Source organism: Lycorma delicatula, chromosome 1 (genome assembly GCF_047948215.1).
Source record: "Lycorma delicatula isolate Av1 chromosome 1, ASM4794821v1, whole genome shotgun sequence".
NCBI lineage: Eukaryota > Metazoa > Arthropoda > Insecta > Hemiptera > Fulgoridae > Lycorma > Lycorma delicatula.
Genome location: NC_134455.1, coordinates 183,214,621 through 183,241,396, shown reverse-complemented (window position 1 = coordinate 183,241,396; position 26,776 = coordinate 183,214,621). Strand labels below are relative to the sequence as shown.

The 26,776-nt window shown below is 30.5% G+C and overlaps 1 protein-coding gene across 15 annotated transcripts in view; it reads left to right on the top strand.

The window, feature by feature from the left end:
* The window catches only part of LOC142326061 (uncharacterized), a 30,327-nt gene extending 12,710 nt beyond the window's left edge, over window positions 1-17,617 (top strand). For 3 of the 15 annotated variants that reach the window (XR_012756680.1, XR_012756682.1, XR_012756672.1), the window contains exon 2: window positions 17,376-17,617. Coding sequence is in view for 4 of the 15 variants with exons in the window: in XM_075368196.1 (XP_075224311.1) it covers window positions 3,436-5,010 (1,575 nt within the window). In the remaining 11 variants the exon portion in view is untranslated. Of the gene's footprint in view, window positions 1-3,389; window positions 6,065-6,588; window positions 7,033-13,861; window positions 13,969-15,012; window positions 15,177-17,375 lie in introns of those variants that run through there. The other 12 variants (XR_012756674.1, XR_012756681.1, XR_012756671.1 and 9 more) reach the window with 7 other exon arrangements.
* Window positions 17,618-26,776: the final 9,159 nt, after the last annotated feature.

Below are 26,776 nucleotides of genomic sequence, written 5' to 3'. Positions count from 1 at the left end.
TAGTTTTAAATATTCTTTTTCATTTCAAGAAAAAATTTTTAAAAATTTTATTTGAGCGTCGGGTCTCTTTTGATTTTTCATAAATATATCCACGGTTAGTAACTTGTAAAAAAAATTTCAGCCTTTATAATCACAGCGTTACTTTTTTTATTTATGAATACCAGAAATAATAAATAGCATTCAGCTTTAATAGTTTTTTTAAACTTTATTTTCAAAATATACATTTTTATTTTATTAACTGTTTAATCTTTAAGTAACATGCTAATATTTTTTTACACTACCAATAATTCAGCAAACTTTATTCATAAAAAATAAAATTAGCAATATATAAGTGCAATAAAAATAAAATAAAATGCAAAAATAGTCCAGGACTACCAGGAAGACCAGTTCCAAAAATAAGGAAATCCTACGTAGTTTATGCTACATTTTAATGAATGAAGTTTTAAGCTCAATTTAAAATCAGAGCTCTGGAGCTGCATTAAATTGATGCTATAAATAAGGTTCTAACCTGTTCAGAGAAAAGATGCTTCTTTTTTAGTGAGTACACTAGCTCTCTCATTGCACTTTGCCCTAGCCCCATAGTAGCCAATCTATCTCCACTTTGTTGTAATTTAAGAGATTACAAACGCTTAGCACTTCCTAATCAATTTTGTGTTGAATCAATATTAGCTCGTGCAAAGTTTACAAGATGTTGAATAAATGAATTTGCTTAGCTATGTAACATTTTAGTGGATCAATTTATACACTTCAGATGGCATAGATTTTTACCTGGAAAACTAACATAATTACCAAGACATCTTTACAAAAATGTCCTTAGAATATAATCAACGCAATTTAGTTTCTAATGATCAGTTACTCTGGAATAATCTGTGAAAAACATGAAATTGTTCATGGTTATCTTATCTGTGAAATTTTTTCACATTATTGGGTCCCCCAATATGAAATTTGAGAAAGCCATAAGGAAGGTTATCTGAGCAGATGTCATGTCAAGAATACATCCATTGTGACATATTAATAACCAAGAATTGGTTCTTCTTATACACTGACCTTGGATTATGTTCAGAAACTACCATCTGTTAAACAGTACAGAAAAGTTTCTATTGGTGAGCTTAGTTCAGTCATTACCATCACTTTGCGTGTAAAATCCTTTCTTTTTAGATCATCCAAAAAATTTTATTCTTTACAAGGCACCAAAACAGAATGAATGTATCCTCTCTTAGGTATTGCTCTTGTTTCAAACAAGATAAAACAATACCTTTTCCCTAGATAGGTTTGCTCTCACCATTTTACAGAGTAAAAACTTCACTCATTAATCTACTTCAATGAGTGGCTCTACATCACCTTTTCTTGAGCATATGTGTGACAGATACACAAAACATGTCAAAAGTCCCTTCAGTAACCAGAAATTATTAATGAGTTTGGAGCTTATTATTTGCAGTTATTAACCCTCACAATCTGATTAAGTACTGCCTCAAAGACAAATTGATTATAAATTAATTTGAAATTTGCATTTTAATTGATTATTAACTTTAAACTAGGATTTCATACTTCATAAATGATATTCCACCAGACTATGTTATTTTATAACATGTAATGTAAGATAGGTGGGTTTGAGGCTTTAGGATCAGAATAATTGTTCCTACTTTATTTAGGTAGATGTATCACTTAAGAAGAGATTACGAAATGTCTTTCAGGCATCTGGAATGAACACGTAATTTACGTTGACTAATGATTACATAATAAGTACCAGACAGTTTCAGATCCTTTCTGCATTGAAGCTGGAAAGATACTGTTCTCTCCTAGAAACTTAAATAGCCTAAATCTCCTAATCGCCCCCTTAACTTGAAAGTGTAGTAAACCAGGGGAAAATGAGTTCCCAGAAGAATTTTGTGAACTCATTATAATGAGAAAGGTTTCACACGCAAGTATCATCTGAAGTATTGATGGTTCTTGAAGATTGTTTATATTGCTGCAGATCTTCAGGACTCTCTTTTGCTCTACAAACCTAACTTTTGTGGCCTAAAGTGGTATTCCCCTTATTCACCACCACACTTTGTTCTTATAACAGCTGTATATTTACAACTGCTTTTATAAGCATTGAATTCCTACAGAGAAAGTAAGACACCTTTGACGTCACCCCCGATCAAAATGTTCAAGTTTCAGTTCAGGTTTTTACAGGAATTCTAATCTGTCTGGGATTCCACTTGTGCATTAGCACTTGATATAATAAAATATAATTTCTATTTATGATTTTTCTTTTCGTATGCAGAATTCCCCTCACTAAAACCATACTACCTCAAAGAAAATTTGAATTTTACTTTTTTAATTAAAATACTTTCTTGTAGATTAATTATAAATAATCGAGAATTTGTTCTTCTTCTTTTTTCTCTATTAACTTTTATTTTTACCTTCATACATATTCACATGATACTGTCCAAAGGTAGTTTATTCACAAGTAATTTTTGTATCATTGCCTTTATATTCTGAGTTATTAGTATTTAATGATTTATAGCCATTACCTCTTACAAACAGCCCTATATATAAACATATATAGGGCCCTATATATATGTATGTATGTATATGAGAATATATAAAGTGAAATAGCTTTCATAACATTGTCCAGAAATGATGATTTTTTTTTAAACATTGGCCTATTACTCAAGAGAGTACTACACATTAGAAGAAACACATGACCTTGGATGACTTTTCATTCTGTTATTTAGGCAATTCAAGTTATTGTGTTTCTTCTGTCAATGTTTGTTTACCATCCTCAAATACAAAAATAAATTGAATGATCTTTATTGTGTATCAAACGTTTTATGCTATATCTGGTAGAGTTCTTTTCTGAAATATTAGTCGAATCTGCTGTTATTAGTATTACCACTCCTTACTACCAGAAGTATTTATTAACATTTTTAACTATTTAACATTGAAACTACTTTTCTCTTTTTACATTGTACTAAAAATCACAGTTTTATAGAAATCTAGAATAATCTTGGTATGTTGTACCTGATTAAAATTTGATCAACTAAAAAGATTACTCTAACTGGAAGGAATTTAGAGTATGTAGTGTGTTATTAAATTTATTTGTTCAAATGTATATATTTTTTTTCATTAATGGCTTACTTGTTTTACATTGCAGTTATGTTTTATTCAGCTTCTCGGAATTTTTTTATTTTGAGTTTTTCAATAATTATTGTCATTACTACTACTGATCAAATGATAAGAGTATACCTAGAATTAGTTTTAATTGTATGCCAGAATAATTTTACAAAATAGTTATAGCCCAGAATAATATTACTATAATATTTTATTATTATTGTTATCAGTAGCTTACATAAAAGTTATTTCTACCATTCTACATCTTTTAAAAGTTTACTGTATTTCAGGTTTCATAGAATATCATCATAAAATTCTACACTGAATTACTTGGCAATGGATTATGATATATTACGAGCTGCAGTCAGAGATGGCAATCTTTTTATTGTTACTAATTTACTAAATCAAGGTGGAACAGAAATAAAATTGAAAAGTGTTGAAGAAATATTTTCATTAGTTGGTGAAGTTACTAGTGTTGAAATGATGAAATTACTACTGAAACATTTTGATTCCAGTTTAATTGATTTTAGTAAAAAGTATAATTTCTCATTGCTTACATACGCTATTTACAGGCAAAAACCTCTGGAAATAATAAAAGAATTGATTTCTGCTGGTGGTGATATTAATCGGCATGATGGATTAAATAAAACACCACTAATTAAAGCCATCGATTCTCATATGCCTTTGAGTTACGTTGAAGGGCTTATACTGCTAGGTGCAGATGTTAATAAGTGTTCTGAAGAACGTAGATTATCACCACTACACTTTTGTAGAACAAAGGATATGCTTTCTTTGTTAATCAAATATGGTGCCAATGTTAATGCAAAAAGTTACAACGATATTACTCCCTTAATGCATTCAATAATTTTTAATTCTAATCACTTAGAAATTATCCGTTTATACCTTAATAATGGTGCTGATGTTAATTCAAAGGATGAGAACGGTCGGACTCCTTTAATGTATGCATTTTGGTATCACAGTAATATTGAAGTTGTTTCTGAACTTATAAAAAGAGGAGCTAATATACAAGATACTGATATAGGTGGAAATGGAATGCTGCATTATGCATGCAGCGCAGAATCAGTTCAAATTTTAGTTGATGTGGGTTTACATATTAATAATAAAAATAATATTGGACAAACCCCGTTGATGAAAGCCGTTGATGATTTTAAAGAACTTGAGGTTATTAATGCACTTTTAAGAAATGGAGCAGATCCAAACTGTACAGATACTGATTTAAATAGTCCTCTACATGTAGCACCTGAAGATGAATTTGTTAACTTATTAATTTCTTATGGGGCAAAAGTATGTAAAAGAAATAAATACAATCATTTACCTTTACAAGCAATAATAGAAGGTGTTGAACAAGAAACTATTCATGGGGCTATAATAAAACATTCCTTGCTTACTGAGCAACAGGATGTTTACATATATTTAAGCAATACAAACTACACTGACTATGTTGATAAATGTAAAAAGGAAATTGATAAAATGAAAAATATCAGTTTGACTAGTTCCATAACATTGTATAATTTTTGTACATCTACAATATCAAAATACAAATTTATTGACATTTCAGATGTTATAAATTTAAATAATGACATTAGTGGTAAACAGATGGAAGAAAAATTCCCTATGTTTTATGATGTAATACAAATTAAAATTAATAAAAATAAAAATGCAAACCGCAAATACAATTTGGTTAAAAAATTAGACAGTTTAATTATTTCCATTAATGAACAGACTGAACAAGTTAAATTAAATATGACTTGCAATAATGAGAAAGTAAAATTGCATACAGTTTCAGATGACGAAGATGAATGTATAGAACTTGATTATGATTGTTTAGATAGTGTTGCTAGTTATTTGAACTACAATCAAATTAGTAATTTACTGATTGCATCATTATGATGTGAATGTGGTAGTTTATTAGGATTTTTATTTTAAATATTATATTATTTATGTAGTTTCATTTTTTGTCTGTCTTATTTCTTTTCATGAAAATAATATCATTAATATTTGTCAATGTTTTCTAAAGATTTTGTCAGTTAGAAAAGGTTGTTTTGGACAAACCCTCTGCAAGGTGATCTTTGCTATAATGCTTCAGGAACTTATATTAATCTGCAATAACTTTTATCTTATTCTAATTTTGCATTATAAAACTACAATAAATAAAATAATGCACAGTGATACGGGTATTTATATTAATTTACTGCAGGAAGCTTGGAGATTTATGCGTAATAATATAGTATTATGAAATTTGTAACATATAAAAAAATGTAAGCCTTACTGAATTTTAACCCAGAACCTTATGAATGGAGAATAGTGTAATGAATGTAATAATAAATTTGTTAGTAATTATAATTCTTTATTTGTATAAAGTTGTACTTAATTATTTTTTATTAATGTTTCAAATGTTATTTATTTCCAAAACTACCTAGTATTTGAGTTGAATATGATTTGTTATTTCTGGTAATAAAGAATGTTTCCCTTTTTAAAAGTTTTTTATATCAAATTATTCTACCTTTTATTTTAAATATTAGCTTTCTAAATTAAAAAAAATATAAACAAAGTGATTCAGGAGGGTGGAGAAATAATTTTCAAACTGATTGTAGAGCTTGACATAAGGAAAAGTTCATAGAAACGCATGTCTGAAAAAGCGTTGTTATTGAGTTACGGCTAGCGAAAAATTTCACCTGGATTTCAGTTCTACCAGTGAAATGAGGTCATACTGAAATTTTTAAGGCGTTTCATATAGGTAAACTTGATGATTTCTTATGTTTTTTATCAGAAAAATCAAATAAAATAGGTCCTGGAACTGTACAGTCTGTAGTTTTCATGATATCCAATGTAGAACAGAAACATTTGATGATGAAAATACATTTTTTTTAGGTTTAAAGTACAATAATTTTATTAAATGAATAACAAATGTGTAAATTTTACTATCAAAACATGTAGAGAATTTGATTCAAAGAAAATTGATGTAATAAAGTCTATGAAAAACAAACAAAATTAAAACCAACTTTTATTAATAAAAATAAAACATAACAAGCAGTTTACGCCTGTTTAAAATTGATGCAAATTTTTTTTATTATTTAATGAAACTTCTATTAATGGACTCTTCCTTAAATATGTAAAGTGTCATTACAGTTTACAACTGCAGGAGATCTGATATGAGTCACTAGTCGTTCCTGAAAATGACAATAATTTTTTGATTATAACAAGTATCCTTTGCCAGCCTTCGTAGGGAAAGTGAGCAGTGAAGAAGTTTTTAATAATACCCTTCCAGTGACCTAAATATCAGTATTCCACACCGCTCTGTGATATTAATGTTGCAAAATGATGAGGCTTATTGAATGCGTCTTCTTATGCAAACATTTATTTATTTATTCAACATATACATTATTAATATTTATATTTCAATAGAAATATTTTGTTTATAGTATTAATCAAAACACTTTGTCCACATTTAAAATTATTTTTTTTCAGATAGTTGAATCAAGGAATCACATAAATATGGTAACTTTAATATCTGTAAGGGCAATATGTTAACTGAGTCTCTTGGTTACAATGTAGAAGCAAACAAGTTAGTTAAAAATGACAGGAATATGTGTGTGGAAAAAGTGGAGTGGTTTTAAATCTCATATCCAACAACTTATCACAAAACAACTAAGAGAGTGATGAAGAAACCCATGAAAAATACCTGTAATTGGAAAAATATAAATCTGAAATAGCATGTTTCATATTTCATTTAGAAAACTAAATATATTGTTTTATTTGTCATGCACTATGTTCCATGGAAAAAATGTTTTAAAACTAATTACAGTTTTTGTTTTGGTTTTTTTTTAAATTTAAATCTTATTTTGATGTGTAATACACTTTTATACTTACTTTTGTTTTATTAAAGTGAACAAACTGCTTTATTTTTCTGAACATTATATATAATTAATATTACCATTGTTATAAAAAATACAGTAAGTATACACTACATATCTATTCAATTACTTATAATGTAATACTCCTCCAAACAGATGCCATTTTAAGACAAAAATCTTTATGAAAAAGTTTTTAATACATCATTCCACCTAATAGCAAAGGAATATTATTTTAATTTCATTAAAAACAGAATATACAGAAGGTCCAAAAAAATACTCACTGTTTGCCAGTCCATAATTTATGACAAATTTGACTTGACATGACAATTTTTGGCACTGAGAGAGGGTATGTGTTCAAAATGACCACCAGCAGCTTCTATACAATGCCCATGGCACCAAACTACAGTTGTTAGTATATATGGCAGCACATGGCTCTATGATTTTTTCATGTAGCTCATCGATTGTTGTTGGTTTTTGTTGATACACGTCATTCTTGATGGTCCCCCGCGGTAGAAGTCCAGAGGTGTCAAATCAGGAGACCAAGGTGGGTACTCAACAGCACCTCTTCAACCCACCTATCATCTGGTTAGAGTTTTATCAAAGTACAACCTGACATCTCAATGGTAGTGAAGTGGGGCTCAGTCTTGTTGCACGTAAAAAAGTTCACCACCATTCAGGTTTTGACAGACAAGGCAAAATCCTTGTCTGAAGCATATCAAGATATGCCTCACCAGTTACGGTACCCTCGAAGAAGAAGGGACCAATCAAACCATGCACTTATAGACCACCAGACAGCAACCCCCAGTAGATTCACTGCCCTATCCACATGAGCAAGAGGATTTTCAGGCGCCCAGTAGACACAAATGTGGCGGTTCACAGTACTGTTAAGTTTGAATTGCACCTCATCAGTCCGCACAAACTTCCCTACAAATTCCTCATCCTCGCCAACCATGTACTGAAACCATTCACAGTACTCCATCCTTCAATATGGGTCGTCCTCATTCATCACACACAGCAATCTTGGAATGTAAACTTTGCACTCTTCAGAATGCATCTTACAATTGATCGGCTCACCCCACTTTCACATGCTCCCTGGTTCACTGATTTTTGCAGTGATCGGATGAAATGTTGCAACATCACAGCACTGGACACCAGACCTTTAGCTGTTCATGGTCAGCTGGTTCTTTCCTTGTATACATCTTTAACAGTTCCATCGGCTTCGAATTTATCATGGATTCAGGCAATTGTTCGACGTGTTGGTGGCGGTGTTCCAAACTCTTTCTGCCACTGCCGTTTTACCTCATGAATGTTCTCATACTTCCAGTACCACTTCAGTACAGCCTTGCATTCAACAAAAGATAAGCAAACCTCAGGCATTGTTGTAACTAGACTGCCTTCTGCTGCACTGGCTTGTTTCACCACCAACCAGCCACACATGCGCGGCATAAATTGCCAGCTCCACCTACCACGACAAATTTAATACCATACACTACACTACAAATTAGATTAGTGTATTTCAAATTAATTGAAAAATAATTAATTTTGAAGTGAAACAAGTGTAACCAATAATCACATATAAAAAGTTTTGGAAATAATCAAAAATGATCAAGGAGGAAATGAAATGGGTCCCACTCAAAAGGAAAAACAATATTTATTTGTTATTAAATAATAAATATTATAATGTGTACATTGCAATCTGTTCAGCTAGTGAAAAAATAAGCAACCCCCCTGAGCCAGTGAGATGAAGATGACATGTATGAACAATTTCAAATTAGTTCTTGACAAAATTTAATTGGTTTTAAACATTTTTTTAAGGTTTATTCTGAGTGAGATAATGAAAAATTTTACTTTTTGATAGATGAAAACTCCTTATAGAATATTATTAGTGGCCTGGTATTCAGGTCAATATATCAGGGTCTGCATAAGTATACAGAAATTGACATGATCTTCAATTTATTTTATTTTATTTTTTTTTATTAAAAATTATAACTTGTACATATTTATTTACAATTTTTATTTATTTCACTTACCCTTACCCCTGCATAACTCCAGAACAACCTCAAGATGCTGATGCATGTTCTAACAGGATATCCTAAGATGTTCTGTGACAAGTCTGATGATACTGTTAGAATATCCTAGGGATACACTACAAGGTATGTATAGTACATCCTTAGAACCTGATATTTATTAATTAAATTACCACCCTTTGAGTATTTTTACATAATAACAAAATTTAGGCATGAGTATATTTCCAAAAACATTAAAATACCAAACGATTACATATAATTTCAAAGTAATAACAATTACATGATTAATAATTACGTAATGCTAATATGTCCATCAATTAAATATACTATGTTTATTAATTCACTATAACTGTTGAAAAACATGTATCTTAACTAATGTGGTAAAATTTCTACCCCTGTTTTATTCACACAAAAAAAAGACATATTCCCTTAATAGCTTAATCTAATAAAACTATTGTGTTTATTACTATAAATCATGGTTATCATATATTAAAGATTTTAAAAATAAAGGTAAAATTTCATTCCAAAACATTATTGGCTTTTGACAACAAAAAATGACCATGAAATTATAAATCATGACAACTAAAATTTATGTTAAAAATATTCTCTCTGAGGTTTTCTTTTAAAAAATACATCTTGTTTTCTATTACTTCAATAAGAATTTGCAATCTATTCATTGGTTCCATTATCACTGAAGACTTTTGTTTTGAATGTGTAATCTTACCCTACTATATGGTGTAAGAAGAACTATTTATGACAAGAAATCTTTACAATTAATTTTAGTATGTAAATTCTACATGAAATTTGATAAATCAAAGTATATTCATCTAACATATAATAATAAATCTATGAATGAATCCTATGAGTAACCATTTTTGTTAATATTCATCTTGAGATCAGTTTCTTTATACCTTTTCAATTTCATATTTTGCTCCTTCAGAAATAAGAGACCAGACTGTACTCTTATACTCCAAGATAGTTCTAACTAGTGTGTTAATAGTATATTAAAATATATTGTATATTTAATTGATAGATATATTGGGTTATGTAAGTAATCATTTAGTATTTTATGAATAAATAGTGAGCTGGACATGCTCAAGACATTATAATAGTATATTTCTAGTGCACTCTCAGACATTTGTAACCACAATCATTATTTGAAATGCACAAAAAATCATTGAAGAAACAAACATTAAAATTAATTATGAATGTAGGTTATGTTGTACCTGCTAATTTATAAATAATTGCACTGATATACAAAAGAACTTTTTTTTTATTGAAATGCTTTTTTGCGTACATTACAGATCTATAAATACAATTTTTCTATCAGTTTTAAATAAGTTATGCTTAAAAAAAAAAAAATTACGGGAAAATATAGTTAATCTGTAAAATTTATAATTTTGCATGGCCATACCTGTGTTATAATGATTTCGCTGATCCTTTTCTTTTATAAATAGCCTCAGGCACACTCCGAATTAATGTTCAACAATAATCGGCTAGCATGATAGTATTCCATTTTATAGCAGCTTTCCATCACCAAAATGTCTTGGTGGAAACATTCACCTTGTCCGGGGGAAAAATCCAGATGTGAATGGAGGAAATATATTTTCAAAGACATATTACATCCCATAGCTCTGTATGAATTTGATTAACAATATCGTGATAATTGGCGGATTTTTGTTTGCCGTGAAAATGTTTGCAAACGTCTTTAAATGAAGCCCGGAAATTTCTGCCTGATATACAAAAATCCGGGACTGCTTCACTGCTTTTATAACATTTTTCATTAGTCCTAGCTTGATAAGTAGAGGGGGGGGGGGGTAAAAATATTTTTTTGGGTTCAACTAAGGACACATTAATAATATTTTTCCCATTTGGAGTTGTCTCGTTTTTTCCACTCTTTGGTAACATAAAGTTTATCCCTAGTTCGGCTGTCCTATTCGCAAAGAAAACACATGTACGTAGTATAGCCTAACAAAATAGCTATAACTTTGAAATCAGCACATATGTTCCAGCTATGTTTTTTGTAATTTATTTTTTCAAGAACGTCTTTCGTCACATCTTATGTCTTCTTCAAATTAATATCATAAGCAATTGGTATCGAAGGATATTTGTTATCAAAAAGTAGTAGAAGTAGAACCACTTCTAAACTATACTTGGACGAATCTATGAAAAGCCGCCAGTCCTCAGGTTTATGAACTTATCATAAGCTCATCAATATTTGTGCAACAAACCAAATTATATTCATCAATAAAGTACTGAGAAAGTTTTTATTGTCAGCTTCGAAAGCCCGAAATTTTTATATTTTTTTCAAGTAAATTCCAACCTTGCAGTATTGATCCTAACAGTTCAGCTTGGTTTTTTGATAAATTTAAACCACTAATCAAGTCATTTAATATTCTCCTTGTGATATAAGATTTGGCTTATTGGAAGATGATTCAAAATCAAAATCTTTGTTGTCTGATTCAGTACTGTCTGATTCTTCACCTCTCCTTTCGAAACATACATTCACAGGTGGCTCAGGAACTGGAATAATTTCACTGTGAGGTACAGGACTGATTGTAGATTGCAATGAAGGATATTTTACAGTGTGTTTAGAGTTTTTAGAAATTCCAGACATACTTGTTAAACAAAAGTAACAATCAGTTACATGATCCTTTGGTTCATACCAAACGTATGTACAACAAATGACAAACCATCCTCTTAAATATACAGAACAATTAGTGCATATTATATGAGGGGCCCACGTCTTATCCTGATCATCAATTTTATACTGAAAGTACAAATGATATGCTTTTTTAATTAAAGGTGTAATGTTTTTTCTATTTTATTTTACTGTAAACTCACCATATACATAACAAAAGGCATCCACATCATTTACACAATTTCGAGGTATTATGACACTGCACTATTAACAAACGTAAGACAGCAAAATTAATTCATTCCTAAATCCGGTGCTTAATACAAACAATACAGCTGTGTTTTCAGCTACATGTTTTGACCTGCACAGTCATGATTAATCTTGTCCATGAAGGCACATTCTTCAGTATTAAACATGATGTCATAATATGTGACTATGATATGACTTAATTCTTTGTCTAGTATTCTTTATTTATAGCTTACAAATTATGTTAACAATAATATATATGTATTATTTATATAATATTATTTGTGTTTATATATATATATATATATATATATATATATATATATATATATATATATATATATATATATATAACAATATATGTGAGCTAATAAAAATACAATATAGGAGCTAAAAATGCTGGGTATAGAAAGATTCTGAGTTCATATTCTTCAGCATCAAAAAACAGATTAAAATAATTTATCGAATGTTAGGAAACAAAAATTATGTTTGTCAATGTTATAGTTGCTAAGTCATACAATTATTTAAAATATATTAATCATTAATTAATATATTTAGAAAATTTATGCATTATTATAAACACATTTAGTTAGTTAAATAACCAATCTAGAACAAGAAATTAATTACTCATTGAAGATAATTTTGCGCAAAATGAAATAAAGTCAATGCAATTCAGGGGCATCAATTGCCATTCGTTGACTGAATGTAGTAGCAAAACTGGACATACCTTATTCAATGCATTATCCTTATGTTTTATAAAGGATGAATTAAACAAAAAAATTTAATTATTGACTTTTTGTTAAACGCATAATGAATACATCCTATTATCAGATTTACCCAGAAAGTAAACATTTTATGTATTGTAAGGAACATGGTTTTAAATTCTTTATTTACACACTTTTATACTGTAGACAGTAAATCACATAGGCTCTAGTAATGGGTGTCTGGGTTAAAGGTATCTGAAAGTAACAGCTTATATTAAAATTACCATTAATATAATTTAGTATTTTTATTTTTTTTATTAAATACAGCAATTAGCCAAGTTTCAATGTAGGTTTTTGGTTTGCTTGGCATTTCTCCCGCCACCACCCCATTTGGTTGCCTAAAGCATAAGACCGAATGTCTGTGCCACAAACAGCTACCTCAAAACAGTTTAGCGACCAGTGTCCTAAATAGCTACTACAAAAGAGCTAAGAGCTTCTAACTGCAAACAAAAGAGCCTTGTTCCAGAATAGCTCACACATCTGGACAGTGTGGGTAAAATTTGTGAATTTGTTTGGTTGTTGATCTGTTTACAAATTTTTCCAGATAAAATTTCAGAAATATGTTGGAAAGGGGTGCTGACCTCAGTCAGAATCAGTTTTTTGCATTATCAGATTCTGTGTGAAGCTCTGAAAAATATTTTAAATATCGAAGCTATGTGAATGAACACCAGAATGATTGCAGAAGATGTAGTACTCTCTTAAATAATCATCCATGAAATCATGACAGAAATTGTTCATGATGAAAATCTGTGCATAATTTTTTTCCAAGATTTGATCTTGAACAGAAGGAAGATCAATTGCACACAAACTAGGAAATGTTGTATTCCAATATGACCCGAGACAAAAAAAACAAAGTGCTAAATGATACATGACCACATCACCTATCCCAAAGAAAATGCATATGAGTAAATCAATGATTAATACCTTCTCTGATACTCAGGGGATTACCTATAGAGATTTGTACCACATGATGAAACAGTGAACCAGAGTTTGGATACAGTAAGTTTTGGAATGTTTGAAAAAAATATTTTTCATATGCATCTTCATGAATTTTTTATCATGACAATGCCATTCATTCCTACATGTGAGAGAGTACCTAGCCATAAAAACTATTGCAATCCTTGCACCCAACAGCCTCTACTTGGAACTTACAATTATTTTTTGTTCTCCAGATTGAAAATTCAATTGAAATGTCACCATTTGGTACAGATAAAAATATCCAAACTTCAATGATGGAAGTTGTAAACATGATAATATTCATTATAGCAATATTCCAGTACAACTACAAAGAATGGCAGGGTTGTTGGAAGCATCTCAAGGTACATGAAACAAACGGCCTTATATGTTTTAAAATAAATGTGTTTATTTTTTTGATTTTTACAAGACTGACTAATTTTCCACATTCATGAATGTCAAACTTTTATCCGATTATATGAGCGGCACTGTGTGAATGTCAATTTGAAAAGAGGTAATTATCTATCTACAAGCCCACCCGGCTGGTCTAGTGGTTAACTAGATTGCAAATCGTTGTTTAACAGCTGATTTTTGAGGTAGCATTGCTGTATAAAATATGAAGTAGCATACAAGCTTGCTGGTTACTATATTTGTACATTCCATATCAGAATAATCCTCTACCCCATTGAAAGTCTCAATGGTTTTGTCTCTGCTCAATGGTTTCCGTGTTTGTTAAAAATCAACCACTAGCAGACTAAGTGGGAATGCTGGGGTAAATTTCATGTTTAGACTTATTTAAATGCCATTCCATTGAGTTTCTTCGACGTTTTATAACAATAGATGAGACAATGATTTACCATTACAAACTAGAATCCAAGCAGAAGATGAGAGCAGGTGAAAGTGCACCAAAGAAATTGAAACGATTCCATCTGCAGGAAAAGTTGCAGCTGCAGTTTTTTGGGATTCTCATGGTATCATGCTCACAGACTAACTGGGAAAAGATAGGACCATCTTCAAGGTATATTATGCTTCATTAATGCACCAATTAAATGCACATCTGATCATATGATTGAACATCTGACAAAAAGGAAAGTGTTCTTTTACCACAATGTGCCCGTACACATGTCTTGGGTTGTTGCTGCAAAACCTGACCTATGCTTCGAAGTGCTTCCACATGTGCCAGATTTAGCTCCCAGTGATTACATCCTCTTCCCAAACCTGAAGAAATGGTTCACTTGACTGAAGATTCACTTCAAATGTTGGGATCAAAACTGAGACAACTGCTTATTTCGTATTGAAAAAATCACATTATACTGAGGTTATTAAAAATTTTGAAAGAGGGTTTTAATTTATTGAATTGCAAGAAAAAATAAAAATAAAATTCTGAAAAATTTTCTTTTCTTTGGCAGACCAAAAACTTTCCAAACAACCCTTGTTGTTGAGCAGAAAACAGAAAACTTTCTCAATAACCCTTGTTGTTGAAACAGAAAATGAATTTCTTCCTTGCCAATTCAAGTGACAGATAAATTACCATATACTTTGGAGATACTTAGAATTTTAAAGTTATGAAAAAGTAAGTAAATGTATTTTACTTATTATTTTATTTTCCAAAATAATAGGTATAATTCATAGATTTTATCAAAATTAAATCAATTATTATTATTATTATTTAAAAAGCAATTTAATAAATGGATTACTCATCAAAATCACAGATGATAATCTACGATTACTTAAGTAACTAAAATCCTGATTTAAAAAAAGTTTTTATTTCAAAGTATCTGACTTTCCTTAAGTATAATTTTATTAAGTTAAATTACAATATCTGTAAAAAAAATTATCTAATCTGAGATTGTTTAAAAGAGAGATATCTTGATTGTAATATATTCAGTTCTAATTCATATCATTCAACATCTTATCTTTTTTCAGCACACTAAGACTATTGCTTTTTTTTATTGTACAAAATATTTTTTGAAGTTTACTTTCAGAATCATATCTGTTCTTGTTATGTTTTTCAAAAATTACTAACTTGAAAACAAATTGATTCTAAATACATGTTTGTAGGAACCTTTTTGTTTATTTTTATGTCCTAAATCATTGATACAATTTTGAATCACCTATATATATATATATATATATATATATATATATATTATTATTAAAAAAATAACAAACATTCACCTACATATACATTTTATTATTATTAAAAAAATAATAAACATTTGATTTAGATAAATCATCATATCTGCAGATAAATGACATGTTGGGTCAAGCAATTATTTATAATTATATAAAGATACAGTCAACACACAAATAAATTAAAACTGAAGATAATAACCAACCATAATAAAAAAATTAAAATCCTACTTTATAAGTACAAAGATAAATTTTTTAACAAGATTGATAACAAAAATATGTACTGTAATTAATAACGGTTCAAAAATCAGTTAATAAATATAAATAGTATTAACATGAATATAAGATGGTGATAAATTATATTAATTAATTATTTAAATTCAATCTGCAAATTCAGATTTTTAAAGATCTTATAATGGATAGTGATATTAAAAAAAGTTTGTAATAAAGAAAATTTGTGCATAACAGAGAAATGAACATGATAAGTAGAGACATAATAAGCAATCACACAACTTGTAAAACATGAAAAAATTGAAAATCAGTTCAGTAGTTTAATTATGCTACTATTTTATAAAAATCAGACAAAACAGACACATAAATCATGCATGAAGATTTACTTTACATTGTAGAGTTTGTTAATTCATAAATGAAAATAATTTTGATGAAATAAAAGGTTCAACAAACATATCTTTAAAAATAATAGCCAACCATAACAATAAAATTAAAAACCTACTTTGTAATAAATACAAAGCTAATGAATTTGTATTATAATCATAATTAAAAATAATTCAATAATTAGATATTAAAAATTCAATAATCTACTAAAATTGAAGTTAATCTGTTTATAGTACAGAGAAAATCTTAAAAATCTTTCATAAAGAAATACTGAATGATAATATGAAATATGAAACAAGGTCAGCCATCAGCCACAGAACTTTCAGGTTTACAAAAAATACATAAACCAAATAATGCCTTTCAAACAGCTCTTACATATTTTATAACCAGAATCATTGGCGAAAACCTAATCAATATAAACAACATAATGGTTTATGTATGTTTGTTTGCAGCAGCTCAGTGGTTGAATCGATTTAGAAGTATGACCCTGCATTGGAATCATTTCATTACTGGGAGTGTTATGGGCTAAATATATATTTTTTTAAATAAATTTAAAAAGTTTGAAAAAAGATTACACTATACACAAAATTTTCATCCGCACGATATTTAATTATCCAGTATTAGTAGCCTCCCTATTAATATAGGGAGACATTAATATATTGCTGACAAACAATGTCAGCAATGTTTTTTTCTGCCAGTCACAATTTTTAATATTTATCTCTGGTTTAATTAAACTGCATGTTTAAAATATTAAAGACACTAAAATAAACCATGCATTAATATTTTTCATTTTTAACAGCAGTATAATTAAATAATTCAATTCTTAACTGAGGATCCGGCATCCCACAAAAGTACTTTTATGATAAAATTTAGGTAAGATATGTCTTACCTCAATATTCTGAACTAGATAGTTTATATTAATACAATTATAACATTATTCCATTATTATGTAAGCAATAAAGTTAAATATATAGCTAGATAGCATTTTTTAATTATTGAGTAATTTTACATGTAATTTTTTCAGTTGCAGACTAAATCATGTTACTTAGGATACACCCATTAGCTCCATGGTTCTTGCTGATGAAATTAGGGGAATTTTTAATTCTAGCAAACTCAAGGAATCCTCAGAACCAGACCAGGGAATTTGGCTAATAAAACTGGAAATGAAGCAGATCAAGATTTTTGAAACCAGAAACCAAACTAGAACTAAGATGTAGAGAGTAAATATTGTTATTTCTAGTGAAATAAAAAAGAGATTATATTGTACCAAGAGTGGCAAAATTACTTGTTGGTTTTACTCTGGTCTTGCAAAAGACAAACAGGCTCCTGCAGGAATAATTATTTTTGTTTCCAATGAATAAATTACACATTAACAAATGAACGAATTGTCACATTACAGTTAAAAAAATTGAGAGGGAATATTACAATAATAGACATAAGCACTTAAGAAGCTAAAATAGAGAAAACTAAGGGGTTCTATACTTTTTTTTTTGTGGAGGGCGAAAAACGTCTGTACGTTATCATCGCCCGGGTTTTTTTTTATGAAAAAAATAAATAAATAAAAGTAATTAAAACTAGTACGTAAAACTAAAACTTAAAATAATAATAAAAAAATAAAAGCAAAACAATTAAACTAAGTCCGAGATGGGTGTAAAAGGCCCATTCTCGGATAACAAGAGCACAAAAATGATACAAAAAAGTTAAAAAAAATAAGACACAAACATAAAACTTAGAACTAGGTTAAAACTAAAATAAAGAAATTAAATAAAACTTAAAACTAATATCACTAGAATCTTAAAACTAATATCACAGACTGTGTCATTAAAACATAAAAGCTAAAATAATAAATAAAAAACTATATAAAAAATAAAATTTAACAGATTCGGATAGGGACTGTAAAAGGCTCCCTCCTCGGTTAACAAAATCAAATCTATTAAAAACTTTTCTAGAATAAGAAATATACCCGACAATATTACATTTTTTGGGTTAACCCTACACTACGTAGAAAAAGAAACATCCGGTTTAAAACTTCATTGTCATTGCACAAGAAACCACGGATGTTTCTGAGTAATTTAAACTTACGACGCAACGCCACATAACATATGCAGTCCACGAGTATGTGGTGCACAGTCATGCGGCAGTTGCATCGTGTGCATAGGGGTGCTTGTTCTCTTGTCATCAGGTGCTCGTGTGTGACCCTGGTGTGTCCTATCCGCAACCGACAGAGGACTACTTCCTCACGCAGAGATTTTCTACATGAGGAGTCCCATGGCAACACAGAATTTTTAATTTGCCGGAGTTTATTATCTACAGTAGCCGTCCAGCCACCTTGCCACTTTGCTCTTAGTGATTGTTTTACATAATTAATAAAATCAGAAGTAGCAACTCGGGTGGTGAAAGGAGGCTGGTTACATGCTTCTTTGGCAGCGGAATCTGCATGTTCATTTCCTGGAATCCCTACGTGGCTTGGGACCCAGCAAAAACTTACTTCTGTGTTGCGATTATTAAAACTCAGCGATCGCGTTGTAATTTCAATGACGATAGGATGTTTGGAATAAAAGTTTTTTAAGGCTTGGAGAGCACTACACGAGTCACTGCAAATAAGAATTTTTCCATATTTACGGTTAATGATTTTTAGAGCCTTATTTATAGCGTATAGTTCAGCGGTAAACACACTCATAATACAAGGTAGACCAAACATATAAGTTCTTTCATTGATAACAAATGCACAGCCAACGGTATCGTTTTGTTTCGATCCATCAGTGTATACAACCGCGTCTGGTTTCATCTTTGAGAGAACACACTGAAACATTTGCTGGAAGACAGTAGGTAGTGTTGATTGTTTATTGTATGTCGTAAGGTCAAAAGTAAAATTTATAAGGTTTATTCTCCATTGAGGATATGAGCAAGGATACGTAGGAAAGAATGACGGTGTGTTAACATTTATATGCTGCAGCAGACGCCGGGTACGGACACCTACAGGTGCAGTACGACGTGAATGGTCCTCATACTTTCCTAGATTAGGATTTCTAAGGACTGACTCAAGAACCGGATGATTTGGCTGTCCTCTGACGAGCAAAATAAGATAATAAAAGCTGGTCTCGTCTATCCCAAAGTGATGGTTCACCACAGTCTACAAGTAAGCTTGCGACAGGACTTGATCTAAACGCGCCTGTGGCAAGCCGAAGGAAAGCATGATGTACACTATCCAGCATTTTAAGCACGGTTTGACGAGCTGAAGACACAACCATAATCTAATCGGGAGCGAACAAAGGAATAGTAAAAACGTATCATAAATGACCTACCGGCTCCCCAGTTGGTGTTAGTAAGGACTCGCATCATATCTAGAAGTTTGGAACATTTTGTTTTTAATTCTTTTATATGTTTGACCGAAGTAAGTCGGCTATCAAAAAATAAACCTAAAAACTTGACGTAGGTAGAAATAGTAATAGTCTCTCCGTTCAGAAAAACTTGCGGAAGAGAAGGGTTTCATAGCCGAGAAAAACTACACATTTTGTTTTTTTCGGATGAAAATGTGAAACCAGTAATCCTGGACCAAGCTTCAAGGTGAGATATAGTGTTCTGCAGTAGTCTCTCTGCTGTAGGTGTTGAACGGCTTGCAATGTAAATAGCAAAATCGTCAGCAGATAGAGAACATGAGACAGGAGCCTGCACACATTTGGTAATACCGTTTATGGCTACAGAAAATAAGGTGACACTTAATACACTACCTTGGGGCACTCCATTCTCCAAGATGACACTATCTGAGAGCGAATCATCCACACGAAGACGAGCCGTTTGGTGATTTAAGAATCCCCGGATAAAAGCAAGCATATTGCCTTTGATTCCCCATTCTTTGAGAGTGTTAAGAATACCACGTCGCCAGGCTGTGTCATACGCCTTTTTTATATCGAAGAAGATAGCGACGAGGTGCTGGCGATTGAGGAAAGCGTTTTGTATGGCTGTTTCTATTGACACTAGATGGTCAATGGAAGATCGTCCTTATCGGAAACCACACTGTTCTGGCGATAGAAAGCCATGTTTCTCCAAGTGCCATATTTCTCCAAGTACCATGTAAGCCTGTGGTTTACCATTCTCTCCATTATTTTACTCAAAATGCTTGTTAATGAAATAGCGCGGTAGCTTGAGGGGTTGGTTTGGTCTTTACCAGGTTTTAGTACCGGTATAATAAATGCTTCTGACCAGCCGGGTGGGAAGACTTGTTCGGAGAATAAACCGTTGAAAATATTCAAAAGTTGTTGTAGTGCCGAATTTGGAAGGTGTGAAAGCATGGAAAGGCGAATGTTGTCCGGTCCAGGGGAAGTGTCCCGTGAGTTTTTAAGTGCATGTAACAATTCCTTAAATACGAATGGAGTGTTTAATTCACCAATGTTTAGCGATAATACTTCTATTTGTATCTTGTACCTTTGAAAATCGTTATTATATGATGAGGTGAGAGACACCGAGCGGAATGATTTTGCTAGACTATTTGCCACTTCCGAGGGTGATGAAAGGAGTTCTCCTACATCAATAAGACCGAAAGTAGATTGTTTCGGTGATCCGAAAATTGCACGAATTTTCTTCCATACAGTAGACGTGGGAGTAGTGCGTGACTTAGTGCTCACGTATTTCGTCCATGAATTCCTCTTAGCATCCAAGAATACCCGACGGCACACCGCTCTAGCCCTGCGGTATAAATTTAGATGTTCTGCTGTAGGCCTACGATTAAATTTGCGTAGTGCCTGCCGTCGATTCCTAATAGCATATTTGCAATCATCGTTCCACCATGGAACGAAAGGACGTCTAGGATTACCCGATGTTTGTGGGATATATCTGTTGGCATTCTCAAGTATCATGGACGTAAAAGAAGAATATTGGTAGAGGATGTTCGCTCCATCGTCATACTGCGATTGGAATGCTTTATATGGTATCCATTCCAATCTGCCTTTTTAACAATCCATCTCCGTGGCCTTCTTTTAATCTCGCAGTCTACACCGAAACCAATAATAATTGGTATATGATCACTGCCGTGAAAGTCATCACAAACAGACCAATTAAAACGAGGGAGCACATTCGGTGAGCATATGGAGAGATCAAGGTTAGATACAGTACCAGATGATAAGGACATGAATGTGTGTGATCCATTATTCAGTAGGCAAAGGTCAAAGTCTTGTCTCAATCTGTTTATCATATTTCCTCGAGTGGAGCAGAAGGTTGAGCCCCAGGAAATATGATGGGCATTGAAGTCTCCTACTATTAACGATGGAGATGGTATTTGCATGAGGAGATTTGAGACATCTAAAGCACTGAACTCAGTGTTCGGTGAGAGATACAGATTGCAGATATGCAATTTGAAGGGAATAGAGACCTTTACTGCAATAGCAGGAATGACAGTGGTTAGTTGAATTCTTGTAGCCGACACCCCATTCTTCATGAAAATCGCCACTCCACCACCACTCTCCCTACTGTCTACTAGGCAGTCGTATCTCTCACAGAAGTATCCTCTGCGTGTAATTGGGTCATGTTGTAGAAGGTGAGTTTCTTGGAAACACATGATTAGTGGATCATGTGCGTGCGCTAGTACTCTAATATCTTCAATGCGGGACCGAATACCTCTAACATTCCACTGAATAATGTTCATAAGTGTAAAAAAAAAAAAATAAAAAAATAAAATTTTGGAAATTATATAAAAATTAGCAGTATGTGATTCGGTTTTTATTTTTTGTATTTTTTATTTTAAAGAACTCCAATGTCCTAGGGTCGGGTGGTTCTTCAACCATATCCTCCAGTTCTATACTTAGACATATATTAAGGGGTTAAGTTAGGGGAAATAACAGGTATTAATTATTTTGTGATGATTTCAATGGAACAGACAGAAATATGTCAAAAGCAAAACTACTTAGTGCAACTGGAGAATCTGCTATAAATGATTATCAGTTAAGATTTATCAACTGGGCTGTGATAAATAATCTAAAATTAGCTAATATTGTTTTATGACAAAAAATCATTATACACAAAATAATTTAATAAATACACATAAATGTGATAAAATACTTATTGACACTCATTTTTATGGAGTAGCAGACAGAGTGAACATTAAATTTAAAAAAAAATATGGTAATTTCAATTGGAAAATCATATTGCTGTACAAAATGAAATTAACAAATATTTAATTCTAGCAATTAAATATTTATCTGTTCATTTGATCAGAGTTATTAAAAGTTTACATACATGAAACTTTTTATTATAACGATGGTCAAAGAAAAGAGTTTATTGCATATTAATTTCAGTGTAAAGAACTCCCTTGTTTTCTTTATCATCTGTATTACTTAATCTTAGTAAACTACTATTTAATCTCTTTATGGGAGAAACCTATAAAGTGCCTCTTGATGAGCCACTTGATTGTTATTTAAACTATTATTTTCTGATGATGTGATTATCCTTGTTGAAAGACAAGATTAATCAATTTATGTCCAGTAAGATCTCACAAATATTTTTATTGTAAAATTTCTATTAAGCCATGGTGAAACTCTTGAAACCCCAATGTAAGGAGTAAATTTAGCAATTTTAATCTGAAAAATTTCAAAATAAATCTCAGACTTGTACCTCAAGTAGTTTCTGAAAAAATTATTGCAAACCCCAAACCTTAACCTTAACCTTTTCATTGTTGTTAAACTTGATGCCATACAAAGCCTCTTTCATCGGACCAAACAGATAAAAATCCAAAGGGGCAAGGCCAGGGTTGTAAGGAGGATAAGGTAGGAGCTCCCAACCCACTTTGCCAATAGTTTCCAGCGTCAGTTGTGCCATATGAGGTCGGGCATTGTCTTGCAAGAAGAAACATGCCTTTCCTCTGCCATCCCAAATATTTCCTCTTCAACGCACACTTGACTTTATTCTTAATCATGGCTGAGTAATATAAGTTGTTGACAATATATTGCTTCTCCAAATAATCACAGAAAATCAAACCATGGGCGCTACAAAATTTGGTTAACATGACCTTACCAGTCGATGGTTGTGTTTTGAATTTCTTACAGACATAATGTATAATATGGGTTGTAACATCTTTGTGATGAAACACAATATTGCCAAGGATATCCTCTTCAAGATTCTGTTCTTTATTGAATGAAATCTCACCTTTCTGATTAAAGTCACATGCTAAGAATATTTATGATATAAAACACTGCATTCAACAGCAGAATTAGTTTAGGTCTTCTTGTTTTCTTATACAATAATTTGCTAGTATACAATAATTTCAACTAGCATACATATGGGTACAAACAATAAACCATTTGTACTTTACTAATACTTCAAGCCTGGCTCTAAAAACTTACTCTGAAAATTAATCTTAACATTATTAATCACAGGTTTACTGATAATGGCTTGAATTTAAATAAAATTAAAATTACACTTTATCCATACAAAAATATTGGAGCCAATGATTCTTTTTGGATCTATGTAATAAAAAACCTTGATGTAACTATAAAACTTTATGGTTAGTTGTTTATAATTCACTTTAAAAGAGACAATTATTTACTATTAAATTTATTGAATGAAATCTCACCTTTCTGATTAAAGTCACATGCTAACAATATTTATGATATAGAACACTGCATTCTACAGAACTAGTTTAAGTCTTCTTGTTTTCTTATACAATAATTTGCTAGTATACAATAAAATCATTCAATTACAGTATTCACAGAAATTTGGCTTATGAGAAGTCACCAATATTTCCTGGTATACAATCCTGTAATCATATTCCTGCATAACTTGAAATCTCAACCTAATTATAATCAGATTAAACTGTCAATCATAAACTGTCAAAATTTTGTTAAATTTTAATCTTAATTTTAATTTTAAATTTTAAATTAAAATTTTAATTTGTATTACCTCAGATCTACATATATTCTTGTTACTTTCGTGACTATTTGTTGGAAAAATATTGCTTTCAATAAAAAGAGATTTTTTAATTTTATGTGCTTTAGGGACACATAAAAATTATATTTAATGTTTGTCATACCTTAAGTTGCTTTATATCTCAGTATTAAAATGTTACAAAAATCTGAAATTTGGTACGTCTTTAAGATACGAGGAGCATTGATGTCATTAAAATTTGGTGCTAATATCTTGAAGAGGGTGAGAAATCACTTGGGGGTGGGTGTCATATCTTGGGATATGGAAGTTTAGTGAAAAGCTTACTCTCATGCATTCTGAGTATTAGTTAAGACATTCACAACTACTCAAAAAAGTAAAACAAAATACTTCAAAAAATCAATCCCACTACAAAAAAAAATGTTTTTCCTATTTTTATTAGTTCCTGAAACTTTAAATTTAATATTATTACTTTCATATGTGGGGAATAGATGACTTTCAGTTTTAATAACGATGTAGTAAGAAGGTGAAATGATGGGATGGGATTTGTTATCTGATGGCACACGTAAAATTTAGCAAAAAACTTTCTTTAGCAAAGATTTTAGCATGTGTCAAAGCACTTACATTAAATTGGAAGAAAATCAGCTTGAGTTGCATAATTTAATTCAATATAATACAATGAAGTAGTTAAATTAAAATGCATCCTATTACAAAGTTATAAATATTAAACAGAATGTAAGTAGCATATAATGCTTCTAGGAAAACTTTTTATAGTTTTACTTTTCTGATGTTAGAAAAATTAACATCAATCTTACACTCATCTGAGCCAAATTTTTCATGCACATTTCCTATATATTTTGTGTGATCCAGTGTTTTTCGTTTCAGAAATTATATTTATCAGCATGTCTCATTGATCTCTCAATAGGTTTGTTGGTTTCTTATTTTCTTCTGGATCTTTTTGAAACTGCATTTTGTGATTTTGCTAATATTTCATTGGCCGTCTGTAATTTTATTATAAGAATAGACATTATTAAAGACCAAACAAGATGCTCTGTAAAATTTTCCTTATTATAATAAGGAAATTAATTTCTTTAATAATGTATACTATTTTTATTTATATGTAACATTATATATATATATATATATATATATATATATATATATATATATATATATATATATATATATATATATATATATCATATGAATATAATAATACTACAGCTATTATGAGAAAAAAAAACATATATTTTACGTTTTACATAATATTATTTATTTTGAATTCAATGCATAATCATTTAACACTTCATTGTATTACATTCAAGAAAGCTGAATTTTATAGAAGTTATTAGTTATTAAAATATACCTTTATTTAGTGGAGATTAGCCTCTGTTGTATGTTTTAATTCTTAATTTACAAACTAAAATTATAATAGTTACAGAGATACATATATTACAAGACTGAGATAATGTAAAAAAAAATCAATTTCCGATTTATTTGTGCCCTGTTTTAATATTCATCATTCCTCCTTTCTGTCCAGTTTCATTACATTTCCCTTACTGTTTGTCTTACATTTACTTCTGGATTGAATTTCTCTCTGAACAATGAATCTGTACCACTCAGTATTATTTCTACAATCTTAATTTTTCCTCTTGGATTTATTCCATTCTCTGTTTTTTTATTGCTTTTTCTGCACACAAGTTAAAAACCAAAAGACATAGACTACATCCATTTCCCTTTTTTTTATTCAGAGCTTGCTTTCCTTATCCCAGATCTTCTATACTTATGCCTGCTGCTAATTCTCATACAGATTGCTAACTTTTATTTCATTTATTACTTTTATTTCAATCCAACTTTATTTAAAATGTTATTCGCATCTACATTTCAAATGCCTAATTTATATCTAAAAATGCTAGCATATGCAAGTTATCTTCTATTTTCAATTTTAGTGCAAAAATAGCCTCCCTATCTTTCGATATGATTAAACTGAAAAAAAATCATATGGAAAATATACATCAAACATCAGCTGATATGCATTTTACAGAATAGCCTTACTATTATATTTTTACATTCACTAAATTAATTCAAAATGGACATATATGAATACAGTAAATTTTTTGTTACAACATGAATAATAGTCAAAGTAATAAAATTATACAGTTTGAATTTTAACAAATGAAGATGATATGGTTCAGATCAAGTGATGACAAATATGTCTCCTGAAATATGGATACCAATATTTGTTTATTTTGGTGACAGTACACTTCTTTTTCTAATTATAGTAGATTTAGTTTTATTTCTTTATGCAATATTGAATTGTAATGGATATAGCCATTGTTTATTTCTTGTTATACAAAAGTGGCCTTATCAAATAAAGCAACGAATTTTATTAATTTACAAATACTATGCTTTGTCTATTTGTATTTTGACATCAAGTGCTTTTTTAGGTTATTATACCAAAGTTGACTGCATCATTCATAAATATTTTTATATTGAATCAATAGTAAGTACTTTAGGTATATTTATTGCCATGAAGTGTACATATTCCCTTTC